The sequence below is a fragment of the Cololabis saira genome, chromosome 22, assembly GCF_033807715.1.
Source record: "Cololabis saira isolate AMF1-May2022 chromosome 22, fColSai1.1, whole genome shotgun sequence".
NCBI classification, from domain to species: Eukaryota; Metazoa; Chordata; class Actinopteri; order Beloniformes; family Belonidae; genus Cololabis; species Cololabis saira.
Window position 1 is genome coordinate 30,405,550 of NC_084608.1, and position 15,312 is coordinate 30,420,861.

The 15,312-nt window shown below is 43.4% G+C and overlaps 1 protein-coding gene across 2 annotated transcripts in view; it reads right to left on the reverse strand.

The window, feature by feature from the left end:
- LOC133422948 (NACHT, LRR and PYD domains-containing protein 12-like) overlaps positions 1-15,312 on the reverse strand; it is a 229,237-nt gene that overhangs the window by 196,268 nt on the left and 17,657 nt on the right. The window contains exons 2-4 of one of the 2 annotated variants that reach the window (XM_061713011.1): positions 6,591-6,817; positions 3,828-3,947; positions 2,633-2,752 (exon numbers count right to left, since the gene is read on the reverse strand). In XM_061713011.1, coding sequence (XP_061568995.1) covers positions 2,633-2,752; positions 3,828-3,947; positions 6,591-6,739 — 389 coding nt within the window. In that variant the 5' untranslated portion in view covers positions 6,740-6,817. Of the gene's footprint in view, positions 1-2,632; positions 2,753-3,827; positions 3,948-6,590; positions 6,818-15,312 lie in introns of those variants that run through there. The other variant, XM_061713010.1, reaches the window with a different exon arrangement.

Consider the following 15,312-nt stretch of genomic DNA (forward strand, 5'->3'; position numbering starts at 1 on the left):
GTTGGATGCGTCTCCATCGTGCCTCGATGGGCATTACTTTTCTCAGTCAAAAGCGTTACCGTGGGGGGCGATAGACGCCAAAAAGCGCACCCCATTATTAACTATTGGGAGCACAGGAATGAATGCAATACAACCGTAAACACCTCAAATTGACATAAAACCACCCCAAACACAACCCCTACAGCCCCAAACCAAAGCAGCGAGAGGGGACGAATGGCCAGTAGGGCATGCCCATATCAAAATTTCCTGAAATTTTCCAGTTATTATTATTATTATTATTGTGATAGTATATCATATTATTATTAGTATAGATATCGGATAGGTGAATGGATGAATGAATGGGATGCCTGGGTCTGGGGCCCTCCGTTGTCAGGCCCGCGCGGGTGTCGTCCTGTTGGGGGGTTCCATCTCTCCGAGCCCGTCTCCGGTCCCCCCTGCTGCCTCCGCGGCGGGGCGCCCCTCTGGTCTTGGAGGGCCATTTTCGTGGGGGTGGGTGCTCCTGCCCGCGTCGGCGGCCGGGGCGGCTCTGTCTCTCCGGGCAGGCTGGCCCCTCGCCGGGTGGGGGTCGTTGGCCTGGAGGGTGAGGGCCTCCTGGCCGCGTGTCCGGCCCGGACCATGTGGCCGGGGATTGCCTGGGTCGCGGTCCGCCGCCGCGGGATCCCTGGCTGCTTCTTCCCGTGTCGTGGGCGCCCTGCCCCGCCGCCGGGGAGGGGGGGGGTCTCGCTGGTGGTGGGTTGCCTCCTTCCTACCTCTCCCCTCTGTGGTGTTGCTGGTGGCCTGTGTTCCGGGTTCTTCCTGGTCGGCTCCCTGGCCTCACTATAGATACACTTCAGGTGGAGCTTTGTTTGGTTTATTACACACACATACACACACACGCACACTTGCTTATGGTTGTCCATCGAGTCCGATGACGACGACTTCTATCAGTGAGTTCGTTGGTGGCTGAATAGCCCTATCCTGGATCCACAAACCCTACTGCAGGTAGGGCACGTAAATGTGGTGGTGGTGGCGGCAACAGCAACCGTAGGTGTGTTCCTCCTGAGTCTTCTCTCCTGTCTCCTGGCTGTCCGCTCCTCCTCCAGCAGGCGAGTGCCATCCTGGCACAGCTGACGGCAGGTGTTACGATCAGCAGCCACAGCTTCCAGGGCCTCAGGTCTGATTTTACACTTCCTTAATGCAGTCTTCAGTTAGTCTTTATAACGCTTCTTCTGCCCTCCAGCTGAGCAACGACCATAGTGTAGCTGGCCGTATAGCACTTTGCGAGGCAGGCGGTCTGACGGCATCCTTACTACGTGGCCCAGCCATCGTAATTGGTGCTGGGTGATCGTGGCCTCAATACTCCTACAGTTGGTTTTTGAGAGTACCGTATTTCGGAATGAGGCACACGATCACGCCACGTAATCCCCAGGATGCGCTGAAGGCAGCGTATGTGAAACTGTTCTAGGGCCTTGATGTGGCGGCTGTAGGTTACCCAGGCTTCACAGCTGTACAGGAGGGTAGTGAGGCAGATGGCTTGATAGACAGAGACCTTTGTGCGAAGATGGAGGTTCTTGTTTTGGAAGACCCGACGCCTGAGTCTCCCAAAAGCAGCCGCTGCCTGCTTGATCCTGTTCCATCCACGCACACATACCCACACATAGCCACACTCACGTATACATATTCACGCACGCACCCACACATAGCCACACTCACGTATACATATTCACGCACGCACACGCGCACACACACACACACACACACACACACACACACACACACACACACACACACACTTACATTTAGCCACACATACATATACACGCTCATACACACACACACACACACACACACACACACACACACACACACACACACACACACACACACATATATAGCCACTCAGTCACATATGTATACATACACACACATACACAGCCACACAAACATATACATACACACACACACACACATACACACACACACACACAGCCACGAAGACATGTACACACACACACACACATGATCATATACATACACGCACACACACACACATAGACATACATACTGGCTTGTTCACCTGCATGCTCGCTCTGTAGTTTTTGGGGTTAGTTAGCGGTAGCTTAGCTCAGGCTCTGATTTGGGTTGATTGCTGCTTGTGTTTTGGTCGGCTCCGTATTGGTTTTGTTGGTTTTGTGTTTTGTTTGTGGTTTTTGTTGCGGATTTCCAGTGCTTGACGTGTGCCTCCGTGTGTTCCTGCTTCCTGGATTGGCAGTGGATGTAGTTTATTAAAACTAAATCTCATCCAATTATATGGAAGTTTATGTTTTATAATTCTATTTAATCTATCTATTTATAATTAGCAAAACAAATATCACTGATTAGTTTTTAATGTCATCAACGAGTACTAGAGTCCTAAAACTTCTGCAGACTCTCCTGGACCGATCTGGAGAGGTGGTTTCATCTTGAACCAAACTCTGGTCTCTGAACCAGCAGGACCACATGGTTGAGGAACACAGAAGACTCCGTGGTGGAAAAACAGGAACGAGGAGGAAAAAGTAATGTTTGAAGAACCTAAATCATCAAATAAACCACCATGGACAGAAAATATAAAGTCATGATGAGTAATAAAATCAGTTAACAACAGTTGTCTTACTTTGTGTCTGAGGGTCCAGGTTCTTTACTGAACACTGGAGGTAAATCTTTGGACCGGTCACTCTTCATAGACAGACAGATGGATCCTGGAGACTCTGGTCTCTGACTGCGGTACCGACCTCTGCAAACACAAATTCACATCAGTCACTGATAATATTGATGATGATCACTGAAGAAGATCTACAGCAGGGTCTCCAACTCTGGTCCTGTCAGCCACAGTCCTACATGTGTTAGATGTTTCCTGCTTCAGGATTGTCCACCCCTGATCTAGTCTGTATCCAGTCCTGGAGCAGATTACTGCTTTCCTCTCCTCCTGACATCAGAGCTCATGTTTCCTCTGCAGGAACCTTCCACAGGGATGAGGGATCTTAGGACATTCCTGCTTCATGACCCTCTGAACATCTCAGTGATTCAAACTCAACATTTCCTTAATTGAACTGAAATTCTTCTGTTGATGACAAAGATAAATCAATTTACAGTTTTTGTACAGAGAATTAATATAAAAATGTCCTCCATCAAAAACATGTAAAAAGTTGGAAAAATAACTTGTTTTGATCAAAAACAACAATTACAAAATGTTGAGCATTTTACCTACAATCAAACCTGCAATAAGCCACAGCATTAACTCACGGTGGTAGCAGTAGTAGTAGTAATGGTAGCACTAGTAATAGCAGCAGCAGCAGGAGTAGTGCTAGTGGTAGTAGTAGTAGCAGTAGTAATTGTAGTAGCAGCAGTAGGAGCAGTAGGAGCAGTAGTAGCAGTAGCAGTGATAGAAGTAGTAGCAGTAGTACAATCAGCAGCAGTAGTAGTAAGAGCAGTAGCAGTGGCAGTAGTTGTAGTAGCAGTGTTAGTAATAGCGTTTGTCGTAGTAATACTGGCAGTAGTAGTAGTAGTAGTAGTAGAAACAGTACAAGGTGACCAAACCTCCTGAAAACCCTGTTTTAGTAGTTTGTAATGCCATGAACAAGTACTAGAGTCCTAAAACTGCTGCAGACTCTCCTGGACTGATCTGGAGAACTCTGGTCTCTGAACAAGTAGGATCACATGTTGAGGAACACAGAAGACTCCGTGGAGGAAAAACAGGAACAAGAAGGAAAAAGTGATGTTTGAAGAACCTAAAACATCAAATAAACCACCATGGACAGAAAATATAAAGTATGATGAGTCATAGAATCAGTTAACAACAGTTGTCTTACTTTGTGTCTGAGGGTCCAGGTTCTTTACTGAACACTGGAGGTAAATCTTTGGACCGGTCACTCTTCATAGACAGACAGCTGGATCCTGGAGACTCTGGTCTCTGACTGCGGTACCGACCTCTGCAAACACAAATTCACATCAGTCACTGATAATATTGATGATGATCACTGAAGAAGATCTACAGCAGGGTCTCCAACTCTGGTCCTGTCAGCCACAGTCCTGCATGTGTTAGATGTTTCCTGCTTCAGGATTGTCCACCCCTGATCTAGTTTGTATCCAGTCCTGGAGCAGATTACTGCTTTCCTCTCCTCCTGACATCAGAGCTCATGTTTCCTCTGCAGGAACCTTCCACAGGGATGTGGGATCTTAGGACATTCCTGCTTCCTGACCCTCTGAACATCTCAGTGATTCAAACTCAACATTTCCTTAATTGAACTGAAATTCTTCTGTTGATGACAAAACAAGATAAATCCATTTAAAGTTTTTGTGCAGAGAATTAAGATCAAAATTTCCCCCATCAAAAACATGTAAAAAGTTGAAAAATAACTTGTTTTGATCAAAAACAACAATTACAAAATGTTGAGCATTTGACCTAATTTCAAACCTGCAATAACCCACAACATTAACTCACGGTGGTAGCAGTTGTAGTAGTAATGGTAAGAGTAGTAATAGCAGCAGCACCAGGAGTAGTGCTAGTGGTAGTAGTAGCAGTAGTAATTGTAGGAGCAGCAGTAGGAGCAGTAGCAGTGATAGAAGTAGTAGCAGTAGTACAATCAGCAGCAGTAGTAGTAAGAGCAGTGGTAGTAGTAGCGTTTGTCGTAGTAATACTGGCAGTAGTAGTAGTAGTAGTAGTAGTAGTAGTTAGGGATGTCCCGATACCATTTTTTTCACACCGAGTACGAGTATTTTAATTTGTGTACTCGCTGATACCGAGTACCGATCCGATACTTCTACCACAAAAATAACTAGGCTAAAAATGCAATGAAAAATGCAATGAATTGGAAGACAGGTTTTATTTGCAACAGAAATTAAATTTTAAACAAAACTCGGCCAGCGGGGCTTTCCTCCGCGCTTTAGTCTCATCGCAGGTACATCAACTGCACATGTGCGGTGCTTCACCTGAAGCCGTCCGTGTGAAACAACCAGATGTGGGTAGTAACGAGTTACATTTACTCCGTTACATTTACTTGAGTACGTTTTGGGAAATTTTGTACTTTTAGGAGTAGTTTTGAATCACTATACTTTTTACTTTTACTTGAGTAGATTTGTGAAGAAGAAACTGTTCCTCTTACTCCGCTACATTAGGCTACGTTGAGCTGTTACTTTTCTTTTATCCCTTTTATCCGCGTACGCGTCAATCTCATGACATCACTGGGTGATTCTTTGGGAAAAAAAATGTTTTTCGCATTTTTTGTCACATATACACGGACTCAAACACACACAGAGTTTCTATGAGTTCATGGGCTTGTTCTAGTTCTGCCTGGTTAAAAAAGAAAAGTAAAAAGGCTTGAAATTTTGTTTAAGATTAATTTAATTTAATTTAGCTATTTTTTATTTATTTTATTGATTTGAATAAAAATGAAGATGATTATTTTGTACTTCAGACGTTACTCAACAGTTACTCAGTACTTGAGTAGTTTTTTCACCAAGTACTTTTTTACTTTTACTCAAGTAATTATTTGGATGACTACTTTTTACTTCTACTTGAGTCATATTATTCTGAAGTAACAGTACTTTTACTTGAGTACAATTTTTGGCTACTCTACCCACCTCTGGAAACAACATAAACAATCAAATAGAATTTAAAAAACAGGCTAAATGAAATGATGTTACACACTCTTGTACAGTAGGTGGCGGTATTCACCTTAAAGTTGGTTGCGATCCGCCAATAAAACAGAGAAGAAGAAGAACATAAACAATCCCATTCTTACAGTCCGGTTAGCCGGCGTGGTGCGTGGTGGTGGGAGGAGAGTGGTGCCGTTTCAGGCAAGGTAGTGACAATTAATGTAAGCAGGATGTCAGAAGGGTGGATATATTTCAAAATAAGGGACGACGACAGAAGCAAAACAGACTGAGGGCTGTCGGCGCGGCTAACGCGGCTAACCGGCTAACGCGGCTATGTAACAATGGGATTGTTTATGTTGTACTGTGAGTTACGTGGAGTGTTTAATAAAGTTCCATGTGAATAAGGTTTGTCCAGTTTGTATAATTAAGGAAGATAGAATTTACTGAAACATGGAACAGAGACAGAGCAGCAGCAGCTCTGTGGCTGTTCAGCCAGGCTTGAGACAGACCCGGGGAGCCGCGGGGCGGCTCAACGTCTCCCCCTAGCGGCGCTAACCAGTAACTACAAGTATCGGTTCGTGGTATCGGAGAATTTTACGAGTACATGAGGAGTATATGAGGGCAGTATCGATACCGATACCAGTATCGGTATCGGGGCATCCCTAGTAGTAGTAATAGTAGAAACAGTACAAGGTGACCAAACCTCATGAAAACCCTGTTTTAGTAGTTTTTAATGCCATGAACGAGTACTACAGTCCTAAAACTGCTGCAGACTCTCCTGGACTGATCTGGAGAACTCTGGTCTCTGAACCAGCTGGACCACATGGTTGAGGAACACAGAAGACTCTGTGGTGGAAAAACAGGAACCAGAAGGAAAAAGTGATGTTTGAAGAACCTAAATCATCAAATAAACCACCATGGACAGAAAATATAAAGTCATGATGGGTCATAGAATCAGTTATCAGCAGTTGTCTTACTTTGTGTCTGAGGGTCCAGGTTCTTTACTGAACACTGGAGGTAAATCTTTGGACCGGTCACTCTTCATAGACAGACAGATGGATCCTGGAGACTCTGGTTTCTCCTCCTCTTTATCCACACAATCATCCATCTTCTGGACTTCAGTCATTCAGAGACATGAACCAGAAACACCGACCGCATTTGAATCTGCAGACAGGAGCTGCGTCCGAAATTCCATACTTCCACCCTAATGAGTAGCAAAAACAGTATGTGAGATTTTTTAGTGCATCCAAAACATTAGTACATACACAATAGTATGTGCTATCCATACTCATTCCGGAGAAATTTATTAGTATGGATTGATGGACACTAGCTAAGCAGAAACTTCCCACAGTGCAATGCAGCGATGTTTGGTTGCTAAGTGCTGCGCAGAAACGTATATGTCATAAGTATAATATTAAGTATAATAATATTATTATATAATATTAATATTATAATATTCGTATATAATAATATTATACAATATCATCTTGTTTCGGCCAGGATAAACGGGAAAGAGCGGAGTGGTGCGCTGCTACTGCTGCTGTGACAGGAGTTGACAGGAGTTGTGACAGTTGACACAGGAGTGACATCGGCTGCTAGTCCAAGACGCGAAAAACACATGGAAGCGCACAACGAGCACTGGAAATCTGCAAGATAAAAAACAAACAGAAACGGGAACAGGCAGAGAAACGAGCAGCAACTATCCGGGACCCAATCACAGCTAAGCTAGTCTACCGCGACTGTCTAACCCCCAAAACTGTGGAGCGAGCATGCAGGTGAACGAGCAGATGTGTATGTCTGTGTAGATGTGTGTGTGTGTGTGTGTGTGTGTGTGTGTGTGTGTGTGTGTGTGTGTGTGTGTGTGTGTGTGTGTGTGTAAAATAGTCCAATCGATGTTCCACCTGAACTGTAACTATAGTGGAGGAGGGAGGGGGCAACCCCGCCACCCGCAAGGCCGACAAGGAAGAACCCGGAAGGCAGCCAGGCAACCAGCAACCCTACAGAGGGCGAGAAGAGGGCGGCAGGAAACCCACCGCCAGTGAGGCCGGTCCCCTCCCAGCGGCAGCCGAGTGGACCGGAGGCCCCCATGACCACGGGAAGAGGCAGCCAGGGAACCCACGGGGGTGGACTGGGACCCAGGCGAACCCCGACCACCTGGCATGGGCCGGACATGCGGCCAGGAGGCCCACACCCCCCCAGGCCAACGACCCCCACCCGGCGAGGGGCCAGCCTGCCCGGAGAGACGGAGCCGTCCCTGCCGCTGACGCAGGCAGGTGCACCCGCACCTACGAAAGCGGCCCTCCAGGACCAGTGGAGCGCACCGCCGCGCGGGCAGCGGTGGGGACCGAAGACGGGCCCGGAGACAAGAAACCCCCCAACAGGGCGACACCCGCGCGGGCCCGAAAACGGAGGGCCCCAGACCCAGGCATACCCATTCATCCATCCATATTCTATAATAATTAGGGCCCGAGCACTGAAAGTGCGAGGACCCTATTGTATCTGTGATGTTTATTAGGGCCCGAGCACTGAAAGTGCGAGGACCCTATTGTATCTGTGATGTTTATTATTATTATTAGGGCCCAAGCACTGAAAGTGCGAGGACCCTATTGTATCTGTGATGTTTATTATTATTATTATTATTATTATTAGGGCCCGAGCACTGAAAGTGCGAGGACCCTATTGTATCTGTGATGTTTATTAGGGCCCGAGCACTGAAAGTGCGAGGACCCTATTGTATCTGTGATGTTTATTATTATTATTATTATTATTATTATTATTCTCGCCGTAAATAAATTGCCTTTTTGGAGGCCTTAAAATGCTCCAAAACTCACCAAATTTTGCACACGCTTCCAGAGTCGCGTAAAATTACGTATTTTATGGGCGACAGGCATGGGTCAAAAAGGATTAGGCTCTATAGCGCCACCTATTTTATGTTTTTGAAGAGCCCCATAATATGGTTTGACTTACAGCAATGTCCTTTATGTGTCTATTATATCAGACAAAGCTCTACAAAAAAGTCTCTTGGACCCATGCTCTAAGTTACACAGGAAGTCCGTCATTTTGAACAGAAAATGTCATTTTTCATGAATTATGGTCATTTCCAGGCCTCGTACTTTAACGAACTCCTCCTAGAGATTTTATCAGATTGGCTCACAACTTGGTTTGTACAATCTAGACACATGGCCGACGCTAAATTGCGAAGCTTTTAAGTTTCTGCCAGAGGGCTTGACCGTAGTGATCCACCGAAGTTTGAGGTCATTTTTAAGCCTCGCCATCAAACATCAATTGGCTGTAATTCAGCAATACATGATTTGATGTTGTTGAAAACGTATGTGCATGATTGTAGACTGAGCCTGAAGACATCTATGGTGGAATATTCAGGATCGGTTGTAGCGCCACCTGTTGGCACCAGGAATTGTCATGTCTTGTAGTATGCATCTGTGCTCCAAGCGAGATCAGTTTATTGATCTCAAAGTTGGTCAGATAATAGGTAAGACATTGACGATGACTGACAGAGAAAACTGTAAGTTCTTATCAAAGGGCGTCGCTGTCAGAGGTTGTCAAATTTCGGTGTCTCGCCATGAACATAAAAGTTGTTGTAACTTAAACATAATTGGTCAGAACTAACCCAAAATCAATACATGTAATCAGGCTTCCATTCTGAACAAGTGGATATGACAATCTTGGATGAACTCCTTAGCGCCACCTTTTGGTCAGGTATACATTTTTCATCAAATTATGTGCTGTCATTGCTGTTTCATTCATCCAATCACAATGAAATCGACACATATTATTGTCATAAGCGTCCTTATTAACTGTGTTGAGTATCGTGGTCATAACTTGAAGGGAACTGCCATTTTACGTCACTCTGAATTTTTTGGTAAAATAATAATTTAAAATCATAGGCTTGGTCTTAAGACAATAAAATGTCAGATTTAGATACATTTCGACATGACTAAAAAATCATACGCTGGTACATATCGCTTTTGAAGAACTTTGTAACTCTCTTTTTCCAAAAATGTATTCATATACAATTAAATCATATTTTTGTCATGCCATGTCCAATTAACTTCGTAAACTTCGTAAAAATATTGTTTACTGTGATGTGAAAATATATTTTTGGCATTAAGGTGCGTAAAACGCACGATTGGTAATGAATATTTATTTAAATCCATTGGATTTAAAGCAAGCTGGCTCTGTGTGCCGGCCAGCTGCAGCGGAGCGGAGGCCGAGGGGGAGGGAGGAGGGGGGGAGCGGGGGAACGTTGCGTGCGCACCGTATTGACGTTCCTCACACGACATGAATCCTCCAGTGTTTTCACACGAGTCCCAACCTAATCTGTAAGTATTTTTTTATTGTGTGCATAATTGTAGAGTCGTCTTAAGACATCTATGGTGAAATATTCCTGTGGAATAGTTTTCACCAATGTATTTCGGCGGCGGATGTCTGTAATGCAGCTCGCTTTTTACCATGTCTTTCATGTCTCTGTCTTCTACCGAGACAGAGACCACTTAAATAAAACCACACTGATTTTGAGTCAAACCCGTCTTTTTAAATTCAATTTTTATACAGAAAATAATTACAGTGCATGTATTACACCTTATTTCACAGCAGCTTTGCAATTTTATTATATTATTATCGGCTTTCAGCCGAGATCTGGTCGGCACCGCGCAGCGCCGCGGAGGAGGTGCATTCAGGGACCGGTCGGAATTCTAAAAAGCCGATTATCCTCCTGGTGCGTTCAGGGACAACTGGAATTTACTGTATTTGGCGAGAATTTACCGTTGCTTCATTTGCTTAAAAATTATTTAAAGGTGACCTATTATGGCATTTAATGTATATTTTAAACAGGCATTGAATGTCTTAAAAACAAGCTTTTGAAGGTTTTTTCTACATAAATGAGAAATTCAGCCTCTGGGCCATGTCTTTATTTTTACCGTTTCTAACCTTCTCTATGAGGGATTCTGAGGGGAGGGGGGGCTATGTTAATGAGGCTCTGTGCTGATTGGCTGCCTGAATGACGTGTAGCAGGGGAGCTTTAAGCCTGAATCACAATTGTGGGTCAATGATGTATAAGGCCTTTGAGAGGCCTATTTTTAAAATACTTAAAATAAAGATGTATTTGGCCATTTTCCAAACATTTGGAATGTAGTGTGCATATATGTGAAAACTTAAAACAAAGGTATTTTAGTGTTTTTAAACCTACATTAATAGGGCAACGACCTTAAAAAAGTAATTGGGGGCGACCGTTATTTATCTCAAAATTAATAGATTTCCTTAACAAAATGTATATTTTAATTATCAGTAATTAAATTAACTTTTCAAGAAAGATAGACTCATGTGTCCTTTCATTTTTGAAAACCATTTTGAAATACATTTTATCTATAATGGAAGTGTCACCCTCATAAAGCCATTTATGCATACTATACCAATGATTTATATTTGAACCAAAACTCATAGACATTAAATTTTGAATTTGCGGATTTCCCAAGTTCTATAGTAAACCATGGTTTGTTAAGGTTTTCAGAGCTTCCTTTATCGGTACACACCTGTATCATAGCACAACTTAAAGAAAAGTCTCCTGGCGCCATGGCCCAAACCCAACAGGAAATCGGCCAGTTTGAATTAATCATGTAATTTTGGCGCAATTTATGCCATTCCTTCAGCCGCTTCTTCGCCAGAACCGTAACGTGCACCCAGGTGTGTTATACATCAAAATGTGCGTCTCCATCCTGCAATAACGTGCATAACTTTTCTCAGTCAAAAGCGTTACCGTGGCGATGATAGACGCCAAAAAGCGCGCCCCCAATTCATCTGATTGGTCCATACAGATAAAACTTCGTGCCTCAAGTCCCACAATACGCTTTGACGTACATGCACAAAAATCGGTACACACCTGTATCATGTCGCAAATTAAAGGAAAGTCTCTTGGCGCCATGGCCGAAACCGAACAGGAAGTCAGCCATTTTGAACATTTTGAATTCATCGTGTAATTTTGGCGCAATTTATGCCATTTCTTCGGTCATTAATTCAGCCCGAACCCTAACGTGCACCCAGGTGTGTTATACATCAAAACGTGCGTCTCCATCCTCCGACACCACGCATTACTTTTCTCTTTCAAAAGCGTTACCGTGGCGACGCTAGACGGCAAAAAGCGCGCCCACCCTTCATCTGATTGGTTCAGACAGAAAAAACTTTGCGCCTCAAGCCCCATGATACGGTTTGACGTACATGAACGAAAATTGGTACACACCTGTATCATGTCGCAACTTAAAGAAAAGCCAGGCCTGTCGATAAATTTGATATTTCATGGTTTGCATTAATGGGCGTTGCCTAACGGCTCAACAGCGCCCACTAGAATACCTTTCTCTCCCATAACTTTTGAAAGGTTTGACATAAAGAGTCGTGGGTGGTGTCATCGGACTCGGTATTGAGTCCTTGACCATAATTGGCGAAAATTAGCCCTGCCCCTTCTTCTGATTGGTTGTCCCTATTTCCTGCTATAACATTTGAATATTTTGACATAGACAGTCGTGGGTGGTGTCATCAGATTCTGTATGGAGTCCTTGACCTTCATTGGCCTGAATTAGCCCCCCCCTTCTTCTGATTGGTTGTCCCTTTTTTCTGCTATAACTTTTGAATGGTTTGACATAGGAAGTCGTGGGTGGTGTCATTTCTGATATGCTTATGGTGGGCGGTGGCCGTGAGTGCGAGGGCCCGTTCATCGCTGCTTGCAGCTTTAATTATTATTATTATTATTATTATTCTTGCCGTAAATAAATTGCCTTTTTGGAGGCCTTAAAATGCTCGAAAACTCACCAAATTTTGCACACGCTTCCAGAGTCGCGTAAAATTACGTATTTTATGGGCGACAGGCATGGGTCCACAAGAATGGGCTCTATAGCGCCACCTATTTTATGTTTTTTGACGAGCCCCACAATATGGTTTGACTTACAGCAATGACCTTTATGTGAGTATTATATTAGACAAAGAACTACAAAAAAGTCTTTTGGACCCATGGTCTAAGTTACACAGGAAGTCCGGCATTTTGAACAGAAAATGTCATTTTTCATGAATTCTGATCATTTCTAGACCTCGTACTTTAACGAACTCCTCCTAGAGATTTTATCGAATTGGCTCACAACTTGGTTTGTACAATCTAGACACATGGCCGACGCTAAATTGCGAAGCTTTTAAGTTTCTGCCAGAGGGCGTGACCGTAGTGATCCGGCGAAGTTTGAGGTCATTTTTGAGCTTCGCCATCAAACATCAATTGGCTGTAATTCAGCAATACATGATTTGATGTGGTTGAAAACGTATGTGCATGATTGTAAACTGAGCCTGAAGACATCTATGGTGGAATATTCAGGATCGGTTGTAGCGCCACCTGTTGGCACCAGGAATTGTCATGTCTTGTAGTATGCATCTGTGCTCCAAGCGAGATGAGTGGATTGATCTCAAAGTTGGTCAGATAATAGGTAAGACATTGACGATGACTGACAGAGAAAACTGTAAGTTCTTATCAAAGGGCGTCGCTGTCAGAGGTTGTCAAATTTCGGTGTCTCGCCATGAACATAAAAGTTGTTGTAACTTAAACATAATTGGTCAGAATCAACCCAAAATCAATTCATGTAATCAGGCTTCCATTCTGAACAAGTGGATATGACAATCTTGGATGAACTCCATAGCGCCACCTTTTGGTCAGGTATACATTTTTCATCAAATTATGTGCTATAATTGCTGTTTCGTTCATCCAATCTTAATCCAATCGACACATATGATTGGCAGTAGGTCCCTTGTTGACCGTGTCGCGTATCGTGGTCGTAATTTGAAAGGAATTGGCATTTTTATGTCACTCTGTATTTCTGGTAAAATATTATTTAAAAATCAGAGATTTTGTGTAAGGAAAATTAAATGGCAGTTTCAGATAGCTTACAACAGGACTAAAAAATCATACACTGGAACATATTATTTTCGAACAACTCCGTCACTCTAAAAATTAAAAAAATGAACTAATAACATAAAAAGCTATGTCTTTGTCACAAAATGTCAAAATTAACATCCGACTACATAGATATGTTGTTTACTATAATGAGAAAATATCTTGTGAATTTCATAAGCCTGAGTGGGACCGGTGATTTTCTATTAATATTTATGTTAAATTCACTGGATTCTTAACTCTGACTGACTGCCTGCAGCGGGTGACAGCCAGAGGAGAGTAGAGAGGGTGGGGGGGGCTTGTTATGCGCGCGCATCTCCCGCAGGGGGGCGGGGCATGTGAGCTGACGTTCAGCGCGGCCGCCATCTTGGATAAGGTACCGACGGCCATCTTGGAGAGGCTGGCAGAGATTTAGTTATGAAACAGGACGCTGTCACACATTAAAAATACGCACTTTTATGCTGAAAGACTTTGTATTATGCTCTTTTACAAAGACATGGTATGGAATATTGATAAATGTATAAATTAATTAATTGTATAAAGAAACAAGTTTGATTGTTCATTTGAATGTATTTGAAGGCGAGAGGGGTGTGTTGTTGTATTTATTTATATATATTTATTTATTTATTTGAGAGTGAGAGTGAACTTTGTAATATTATAAGTCCTCTTGGCTTACTATTCCTATCCATTTTTCATTGACTGTTTTTTGTTTTTTTTTATAGCAAAAGGTGCAAATAAAAATATACACCGTCGGAATTCGGAAACTGATGATTATTTCTTCATCCACTGCATCTTTCATCCACTGGTGCGTTCAGGGACAATTGGAATTTACTCAATTTGGCGAGAATTGACCATTGTGGTTTCTCCTGTTTACTGGTGTGATGAGTGATATCTAAATATTGTAATCATTAAAGGAGCTTGAGGCTCATTTTAAGAAATGAGACTCTCTAGCGCCACCCTTCGCCACGACGGACGTTGGGGGTACTGCAGCCAACAGCGAAGCCGGCACGGGAGAACGGGGAGAACGCGCATGCAGCGTCATGTGACGTCACATCCGCAGGACAGCGCGGGAAATTCCGGGCACAATTGCAGCACATTTTGCAGCACACAGCCTGTTCAAGGCAAAGGAGAGATACACTAGAGGGCTCATTCTTTTTGGTTTGGAACGCTTCATCTGACATTATTACTAGAAAACTTAAAACGTATACACATTTTTTTCATAAATCCTGCCTCAAGCTCCTTTCATTACCAACTTCATCTAATTAATGTTTTTCATCTAACCTCAGTAGTGTGAGATATTGTTTCAATGGGAAACTGCACACAAACTCAGCGGCGGTTGGTGTTGTTTTTCCTATGGGCAAGCCAGGCCTGGTGATAAATTTGATATTTCATGGTTTGCATTAATGGGCGTGGCCTAACGGCTCAACAGCGCCCACTAGAATACTTTTCTCTGCCATAACTTTTGAATGGTTTGACATAGAGAGTCGTGGGTGGTATCATGGGACTCGGTATTGAGTCCTTGACCATAATTGGCGAAAATTAGCCCCGCCCCTTCTTCTGATTGGTTGTCCCGATTTTCTGCTATAACTTTTGAATGGTTTGACATAGAGAGTCGTGGGTGGTGTCATCACATTCTGTATGGAGTCCTTCACCTTCATTGGCCTGAATTAGCCCCGCCCCTTCTTCTGATTGGTTGTCCCTTTTTTCTGCTATAACTTTTGAATGGTTTGACATAGGAAGTCGTGGGTGGTGTCATTTTT